Source organism: Cupressus sempervirens, chromosome 11 (genome assembly GCF_028749045.1).
Source record: "Cupressus sempervirens isolate cs-2001-9-10 chromosome 11, ASM2874904v1, whole genome shotgun sequence".
NCBI lineage: Eukaryota > Viridiplantae > Streptophyta > Pinopsida > Cupressales > Cupressaceae > Cupressus > Cupressus sempervirens.
Window position 1 is genome coordinate 444,616,708 of NC_143128.1, and position 10,007 is coordinate 444,626,714.

A 10,007-nucleotide genomic window follows, 5' to 3' on the forward strand; every position below is an offset into this window, starting at 1 on the left:
CACTTAGACGTTTTTTTGAAAATTTGATATAATTGTATAGGCTTGAGCATTTTCAAAATGAATTTGTTAGATTTAGTTGTTTTGGAAAATCTTGAATTTTTTGGTGATAAGAAAATTTTTGATAGTGAAATTGAAATTGAAGTTTGAATTTCGAGTGCCAGAAAAAGGATTTATTTTGTCAAAAAAGAAAAATTGAAATTGTATTGCAAGGTTGAAATTGGATTGAATTGCAAAATTGCATTAATTGGGTTGAAATTTTCCCTAGAGGATTTTTAAAATGTTAAAGGAGATTGGTAATGTGGAATTGAAAATTGATTTTGGCTTGTTGGATTTGAATTCAATGATATTTTAATTACCAAAGCATTGTTAAATGAAAATTTTGGCATCTTCTAGGCTTTCCTTGTTTCTATTTTGCAATTTCTGATCAAAACTGGCAACTAAACGGGCCAATTTCACTATGGGCTAAGCTAATTTAATGCTGCATTTAAATTTGGGCCATTAATTAAGGCACCAACTTAATTTTGTTTTCCCTCCAAGTAGATCGGCCCACTTGGAGAGGCAAAAGGTTTGGAATAAGAGGGGGCTTCCCCTCCTCTTATTTCCTCATTCTTTTTTCCTCCTTCTTGATGTGCGATTTTCTTTTAAGGGAGGCGAATTTTCAGCTTGGGCGGTTTTGTTTTGAGGCCTGATTTTTGGTGATTTGGCAACAATTTTAGTCTGATTTCTTTATTCTTGGCAGCGATTTCTCCTTCCAGAATTGGGCGATTTTTTTTGGTGAAAGGGTTGTGTGATTAAAGGTATGATTTAGTGGCATGGGCAGATTTTGCAAGGTTGGTGAATTCTGATTTTTTTGCTAGGGCATCATATTTGCAAGCGGGATTGAATTTTCTAAGATCAGATCCGAATTTGAAAGGGCCCGGTTATTGGTAAAGGCAGATTTAAGGTAAAATTCTATTCATTTTTAGAGGTGAAGATTGGTTTTAAAGGCAGATTCTATTCCTTGTTCTTGCTTGGTTCGTTTTCCTTATTTTCTTCTTGTACTCATCATCCACCACTTTATCATTCCATCGATAGGATGAAGTTGGGAGATATAAGTGTAGATTTCATGATAGGACACTTGGAGAGGCAAAAATAAGCTAGACCACCCTAGGATTGAAGTTGGGAGATATAAGTGTAGTCCATCCTAAGGTAACGAAGAGGTAGAAATAAGTGGTAGTCCCATCCCTAGGAAAGAAGTTTGGAGATTGATAAGTGTAGAGATAGGATTCAGAGAGGCAAAAATAAGCTAGATTCTATGGATAGAAAGGTTGGAGATTGATAAGTGTAGTCCATATTATTTAGAACGAAGGGGCGGAAATAAGTGTTTAGGATGGTAGATGTTAGTGCAAGCAAGAACCCAAAGGGAACGAATACCAAAAAAGACAAGGAAGACATGATGCCTAAGACAACTTTCTTCTCGAAAGTGAGGCGAATAAGTGATACCAATATTGACACGGTGAACATGGCATAATTGAAGGATAGATTGAAGAAAGGACAATCCCCCATGGCAAAGAAGATCTACAAGAGGGGAATTGTACACACTACAACTTTCCCTCCTACCTTGCCTTGTTCGGAAATGGTAATGGAATGTGCATCCCGGTTTGTTATTGTTACTAAGTTTATCATTTTTGATGAAGGGAAGAGAGTGTTGGCTAACATTAGCGGACAAGTGGTTGAAGAAGTATTCAATATTCCCCAGCGTAAAGGCATGACAATGGTAATGATGGATCGGGCAGCCAAGTTATTTCAGGATAATTAGGAGGCTTATTTCATTCATCTAAAGCAGAATTGGTTACATGAAGGCAAGAAGGGAGTCATCAAGTTGTCAAAGCTCACCAAGTCAAATTCCAAGCCGGAGTATGGTGACCTTATTGTGCTTCTTAGCTAGATTGTGGGCGTGGCTCAAGGTATGCAATTCAAGAACTGGATGTATAACTTTATTGATGAAATTGAAAATGGAAAGAGAAAATTTGATTGGGCTAGAATCGTAAGTGGAAATTTAGAGTTGCAACTTAGGACAGTGCAAAATCAAAAGCAATTCTATATGGGATCTTATCTTTTCTATCTGATTGTGAGGCTATATGAAAATCCTGGACTTAAGGCCTTAGGAGTGATTGGCAATGGGCTGGGGCAATGTTTGGTGCATGAGTGTTATCCGCAGCTTCATTTGCACAACACCAAAGATTATAAGATGTTTTATGACGCCTTTGCCATGAAGACGGTAAGGATATTACAAGGGACACTTGCTAGAAAGCTCTCAACGAAAGCGGAAGTAAAAGTTAAGAAGTATGGGAGTTGGTTCATCCAATTTCCACAATTCACATCTATTAGAGTAGTAGGAAGGACAATTTGTCCCAAGAGACTTCCAAGGTACCCACCCAACAGGATAGTTTTGATGGAGTTGGCTAGGCAACTTGAGCATTATGACAAAATGATGAAACTTAAAGGCGAGACAGGGATTACCTTCTCATTTCAAATAGGCAATGATACTTGCCCCAATCCTGTCGCTTTTGTAGTTGCGGTGAAAGAGTTAGAGTGATATCATCTAGGATGGTATTGAGCAAGACAAGGATTCGATCCTAATCAATCCTGTTGCCTTTGCAGTTGCGGAGAAAGAGTTAGAGCAATATCATCTAGGATGGTATCGAGCAAGACAAGGATTCAATCTTAATGGTCTTATCAAGGCATCTCACGAAAATACGTTCAAGCACATTCCTACTATAGAAGATTTTTGGGCCAATGCAGAGGATGACTTTCACGTGAGAAAGCTAGCTTTCTCAAGATTGTCAGTGGCATGATGAGGGCAATTAGATGGAGAGGCCTTGATATTCCCGACCAATTGGAGGATTATGAAAATGTGCTAAGAGAAGATTATGATACAGTTGATGGAACATAATTGGGTCCAGTTGATTGGGATGATCATCAGGATCCTTCCTTAGAGGCAGTTACGAGGACAGTTGCTCTACACGCTGAGTCGTGGTACAATGAGAAGTTAAGGCAATTACAAAGTCGGAAGGTACACCTTACTTATGAGAAGATGAAACCAGAGGAGGAAGGTCCAATGGAGTCAGTCGGATAGAAAGGTGAAGGCAGGAGCCAACAACAAAAAGTAGTTAAGAGCAAGAAGAGAAATTTGGAGGTTGAGAAAAATAAAAAAGCATCAGGAGCCTCCAACAAAAAGACAGATGCAACATTGTCAAGGGAGGGCATGATTGAAGCTAGAAACCAAAGGGATAATTCAAGTGGACAAGGGGCTGTGGTAGAGATCAGCTCTGATTCAGAATCAAGCGGTTACAACAACAGTATCGAGTACTCTCCTCTCTCGGAGAACCAACATGGAGATGATGTGGCAGTCACAAGTGAAGAAGAAGATAGGCCAATTGATATGGAGGAAATAAGCTAAGCACTTGAGGCTGTCGGTGACGCTTTGCTAATTGAACCCAATCCAGATTTGGGGAGATGCACTTCGCCACTATGGTTAAGGAAAATGCTTATGCCAAGAGGCGAGGTGGTGGTTGTCCGAACAGTTGAAGATATTCAAGGGTTAGTGGAAAGGAAAGATAGCGAGAAACAAAAACAAATTGCAAAATTGGTGGCAAAGGCAATCAAGAACAATGATGAGGGTCACTAAAAAGTTTAGATTGCTATACCAAAGGTTAGCAAGGCAGTGGATGAGATTGTAGCCCAGGAGTATGAAATAATTGAGCATAACTTGGGAAGAACCACAGACGACATGGAATGTGAGGAGATCCAGGAAGGCATGGTTTCAATTAGAGAAAGATTAAGGAAGGCAAATGAAAGGATTGTACAGTTGGAGGCCAAGAACAAGTATTGGAGAGATTGCCAGCCTATCCAACAGTTGCACCAGGCAGCCCTTTCGCATGACAGCAGGAGCAACATAGAAGAAATATCGGCTCAGCTGCACAAAATCAAAGATTGGATCAATGATATAATTCAAGATGGGCGAAATTTCTCGCCTTATTTTATCTCAACATTCAGGTCATTGGTGGCTATTAGAGACAAATTTAGAGCATTTGAAGGGGAGTGGAAGGATTTCCTTCCTATCAAGGACTTAGCCATTCCCAGGCTATGGGCATTTATTGGGCCTACCAGAGAGATATGTGGAGAGAACCAAGTTGGTAGATGGAGGAACAAGTATGGTGGAGTCTTGGTTTGTTGCCTTGAGCATTAGATTGAGAATACTTGAAGAAATACAGAATGAGATTGCACAACATAGCCTAGGCATTGACACTTCCATTTCAAACATGTTGGGCGATGTTGGGGTTGCACTTGATTTTGAAGATATCAAAGAGAACATCAATGAGATAGAATTTGGATCAAGATTGGATGAGCTGGGGAAGGTTGCCATCAAGAAGAAACATTTGGGTACCCTTGCCTCCCTCAATGCCTTTATTGGATATGCGAAGGAGTATGAGAAGGATAATGAGAAGACACTGCAAGCAGCAAACAACATGATGAATTCAATTGAGCTCAAGATGAAGCACACACTTTGCCCTCCCATGAAGGAAGTCAATGATAGGCTAGCCAAGTTCATTGCTTTGGCTAAAAAGATGAAAGAAAAGGGTATAATTATATTAGAGGATTATTTGATGTAAGCCCAAGTGGCAAATTCTCCTTCTTGGGTAGGATAGGTGTCTGATTCTGATTGGGTAAGATATCAAAGAGAACATCAATGAGATAGAATTTGGATCAAGATTGGATGAGCTGGGGAAGGTTGCCATCAAGAAGAAACATTTGGGTACCTTTGCCTCCCTCAATGCCTTTATTGGATATGCGAAGGAGTATGAGAAGGATAATGAGAAGACACTGCAAGCAGCAAACAACATGATGAATTCAATTGAGCTCAAGATGAAGCACACACTTTGCCCTCCCATGAAGGAAGTCAATGATAGGCTAGCCAAGTTCATTGCTTTGGCTAAAAAGATGAAAGAAAAGGGTATAATTATATTAGAGGATTATTTGATGTAAGCCCAAGTGGCAAATTCTCCTTCTTGGGTAGGATAGGTGTCTGATTCTGATTGGTTACCATTTTGGTGCCTTCTCATTGGTTTTCACTTTTCCTTTTTTTTCATTGATCCATTGATGAGGTGGTGTCTTCTCATTGGTCGATGGGGTGGCAACCCTAATTAGGGTTTTTGGGATCTAATATGGATCATTGATTTTGCCTCTTAATCTCTACCATTGGTTGTAATTGTGGCCTTTATATAAGGCCATTTGCTCTCATTTGTAAAGGGTTGAAGAAAATTGTTGCTTAGATAATACCAAAATTGCTTCTCTTATCATTGTTGTGACTTGCATGGTGATAAGAACACTCGGTGTTATTGTATGGTTTCTACTTCCAATAGTTAAAGTTAAAAAGGGTTGAAGAAAATTGTTGCTTAAGATAATACCAAAATTGCTTCTCTTATCATTGTTGTGGCTTGCATGGTGATTAGGGACACTTGGTGTTATTGCATGGTTTCTACTTCCAATAGTTAGAGTTAAATTTCATTGAAGTTGTTGAAGTAGATTTTATTTAAAGAAAGTTGTTAAGAGTAAGAATAGATGGATAGTTGTATGGCGATATTAGTGGATGCTTCATAGGGATCTATAAACTAGGCCACTAGCATCTTAGCGGTTAGCTAGGAAGCCTTGTGTGGTAATCTAGTCTTTTTTCCCTTGAATCATTGCATCTATGGAGGTGAAGCCGTTGGTAAGCTTTCCTCAGATTTGATTCCCATCCATTTGCTAATCTTTCCATTCATAGGACTAGAAGTAAAGTAGCAAGTAGTGTAGTAGTTGGAGTTCATTCTTAGAAAGTTAGAAAAGGAGAAGCATCATTGGTGGACATACCTTCCATGATCATTGCCATCAACATTATTTGGCGCTCATATGCATTGCAAGGCTAGGTTTCAGCACCATCACAATGAGAGTTTAACAATCCTTGAATAAAACAACATAAGGCCGCTTATGTGACTAACTAGCAAATCACAGAAATATAACTTAGTATCCATAGGTGTAAGGAACATTGGAGTTTTTCTCATGTCTTCATGAGTATTTACTTTTCAAGAGAGGGTTGAGTGTTTGATATTCTATATCAAGTATTCAATTCCTATATGTTATGTAGTGGTACAAAACTGACATCAACAGTAATAATATTAATAAGAATACTGAATTTAGATATTGTTTATAATATAATCTTTATGGGATAAAGTATAAGTTAAATAAGGATCATTAGCTAAGTAGGGAAGAGCATTAGTTTTTGTTTAAATTTTAGAATCAAATAAAATATGAACCTATTCAAGGGAATTTAGAAGATTTGATAAGCAAATCTTATAGACCCTAAGGTTTATCTTCAAGAAGAGGACAAACTAATCGAGGGTCGTTTTGCAGAACACAACAGTTCTTCACAGAGGATTATAAAGCTCGACTTGAAAGGTAGTTTCAAGGATGAAAGGCTATATAATCGAGGGCTGTTCTGTAGGACATAGGGGATCCTCCCAGAGGGTTAGATAGCCCGATTGAGGGAATCCTTAAGGATGTGTAGAAATAATGGCATTTCTTGATTATCAATCATTAGAATTGAATGTAATAGTCTATGTTGCTAATAATTTCTATAGGTAAAGTTGTCCCAAGGAGTGGGGACATTACAATTTTTCTGTTTGCTGAAATACTCTATCCCTAATAGTGGATGTCACAAAATAATTTGCAAAAGAACCAAATTAGTCATTGACTTTGACTGTCCACGGGATCAAGTTTTCTGGTGGTTCCATGTTTTCCACCTCGGTCCGGCTGGGTTTAAATTAGGTGTAGTCTAGTTAGAGCCACCCTCCTGAGGGCCGAATTCACAAGTGAACAGGATCAGAACTGCGAAGCAGTTCATACCTGTCGCTAGTTCGTGGGCCCTTAGGGGTAAACTGGACATACTAGCATATAATAGAAATCTTCCACTTTCTGATTTGACAATTTAAATTTCTAGGTAGTATTGAGTATTTTAATTTCTAATTAGTAACTCAATATTGAAAACTTCAATGTTTAATGTTCAAGCATTTAGTATTTGGCATTTACAACTTCGCAATTTTACTTCTTATAAGTCTTACATCTTTTCATAACTAGCAATTTTAAGTACCATATGTTAGTAAATAGTATAAACCCTCCCTGCCACTGTTCCCAAATTGAGACCCCTTTGCCCCCGTCCTGGAAACCTGTCCCCTCGTTCTGGCATCCCCCTTCCCTAATGGGCATGTAACTAGGTTAATATTACTCAAGGGGAGCAACTGACCAGCACTGATTAAGATTCCTTTCTTTAGGTGCTGCTTGGAACATGTTTTAATCTATTACATTCTCTTGGTTCATTATTATTTTTGATCTACTTTGTTTATTATTATTTTTTATGTACTTACTAGTTATCAATGAAATTTACTTGAGGAAATGTTGTATTTGTCATCACAAGATGGGGCCTTTCAAGGTCATCCCATTGGACAATTTTTTTTTGTTCATTATATATTCAGATGGCAGAATTGTGTTCCTAGTCATCTATAGAGAGGTGGATAGATACCTAATAAAATTGATAGAATGGAGGTAACCTTACATGAACTGAGAATATATCTTCTAAATGGAAAGCTATTTTTAGATATGCCGTATGCATGTGGCTTTAGGAATCCAGGCTTTTTGTATTATGCTCTTGTTATTCGAACTGGAAAAATTTGTTTCAAATTTGTTTCTATTTCTTTTCTTCCCTGCTTTGTGTTGGCAACGACATTATACATACATGAACTTTCTATAAAATTGATCAGCCCTTCTTTCATTTTTTCCTGAAAGATGTAGTCCTGGGATGCTTTAATTATTTGTAGCATCTAAATAAAATTGGCACAACAAATAGAGGTTTGCAATGTCGTTGAAGGGAAACATATTAAAATGGAAAAACCCAATGATGGAAAAATTAAAATTGACCGTTTTCTATAAATAGATTAAATTTGAAATTAGAATTTTTTGAGACATGAATTCCTTCTTTCTTGTCAATTTTGATTCTTGAGTTTATGCACTGCCTAAAATATGTTTTTTATTAGATGCTAGTTTATCTTTCATTGTTTTTGAATTTTTGACGGCCATCCTATTTAACATTTCTTGATGGTGTGAGAAACATGGCAACAACATACTATAACGCATTTTTTGCTGCTATGGTCCAAATGGAATGCTTCATGGTTAACTTATTTTCCCTTGAGGGCTTGCAAACAGTCATTTTTTTTCGTAAGTTACTCTTTCAACTTTATGCCACAACCTGTTAGAGTGAAACTCCTCATCTACTTGTGTTTTTACTAACGGATGAATCTTAAATGTGTCTGAAAATTTGAATTTTGTCAAAAGACTGTTAGATAAAACTCACACCTTTAATGCAGGATATTGCATTGTAGACCAAGTTACCGTGTACTTGCACCTGTTATACATATCTTCTTATTGAGGAGGTGAAATGGACTTTGTTCACACTTTTCTAGCTGAGAGGATCATAGGGGCTAATCAGGACTTTGATTATGCGAGGATTTCATCAATTGGTACTATTTTTTGACGTCATTTCGGACAAAGTTGATTTGATACTTTCTCTGTACTCTTGCAGCTCAAAGAGAAAGCTCAGAAGGCTGAAAGGCAGATGAGGAAATTACGGCAGATTGAGAGGAGGAGAGATAAAGAAAAGGAACTTATACGGCAGAAGAGTTCTCAATGGATTGATGAGAAAGAGCTAGATAGGAGAATAATTGAAGCTTTCGTGGATACTACTCAGCTGTAACTTGGTTAGCCTTATCATTAATATGCAATGGGTTAAGTATAAAACATGGTATCCTTGTTTTGGGGTTTCTTATAGTTCTATCATGATTCTTATGTAGAATATTAGGAGAATTCTGCAACTGTTACCAAATTCATAACTCATAGTTGTAATCTTGTTTTTTTGATATGTGGAAGTGATCTTGAAGTACCTGGATTGAGATGTTTTTTACAAAATTTGGAATAACTTGTGAAGGATGACTTGCAAACTATTTTGTGCTCCGTGCTGTTAAAATGAAAAAGGATTCTAAAGAAAAGTACTTTGTAAAATGAAATGAAAAGGCCCTTTGGAGTATACTTATGCCTGTCTCATTGCTTAAGTCATAGTTTGCAAGCTCTGAAAGTACTCTCTTGCGTTGTAGAGTAATATATTTTTGTACTAGATGTGTTTTTACAAGTTAAGTTGTGAGTTTTTACAGACATGAAAATTGCAGGTAAAAATTCCTATGCGGGAAAAAAGCCGGTTAAACTGCATGAGTTCACAACCTTGTTTTGCACAAAACCCTGCATTTCCTCTTTCAAGACTTTGATTTTCAATTTAATACATTTTGCAATTGAATTCTGAAAAAAAAAAGTTTGCTAACAAATTTTTATTTTGATACTTTCTAAGTTGCCAAGTTTTTGTTGAGTCGAAAATTTTGGACTTGCCGAGTACTCTCCAAATCCAATTCTGCAAATTATGGATTAAGTAACTTTCCACAAGTTAAACACATTGGAGGAACGCAAATATCAACCAAGAAAGAAGGGTTACAAAAATTATATGGCATGGTTTGTATAGTTTGTCACCTCATCTGTAAGCTTTTTGGGATATTTAAGGAATAAAATGGCAATTTTTTTTTTTGATCAACACGCTTGAACAGAGATTTGAAAGGGACATGACTAAATATATCACATTGCACAAATATTGATGGCTTCATGTTGTTTAATCATTGAGGCCTACTGTAGCCCTTTTTAATGTATTGTAGAATCCCATCGTCTATTCCTTCGTATAGTTTGATGCTCATCTTCCTTCAAATTATAGAATTACCGTGTTTAAAAATTGGTTCAAAATACAGGAGGCTTATCACTGTAGCAAGAAATGTTTTTCGGTTGAATCCACATTTGTGAATCTCATAATTGTTCAAGCTCGATGAAGATATAGACTGAGG

The 10,007-nt window shown here is 37.2% G+C and overlaps 1 protein-coding gene across 1 annotated transcript in view; it reads left to right on the top strand.

The window, feature by feature from the left end:
- LOC149530334 (uncharacterized) overlaps positions 1-9,154 on the top strand; it is a 57,508-nt gene extending 48,354 nt beyond the window's left edge. Inside the window, exon 2 of the mRNA XM_089810437.1 lies at positions 8,654-9,154. Within this exon, the coding sequence (XP_089666563.1) occupies positions 8,654-8,824 (171 nt within the window). The 3' untranslated portion in view covers positions 8,825-9,154. The remainder of the gene's footprint in view (positions 1-8,653) is intronic.
- The last annotated feature ends 853 nt before the right edge of the window (positions 9,155-10,007 follow it).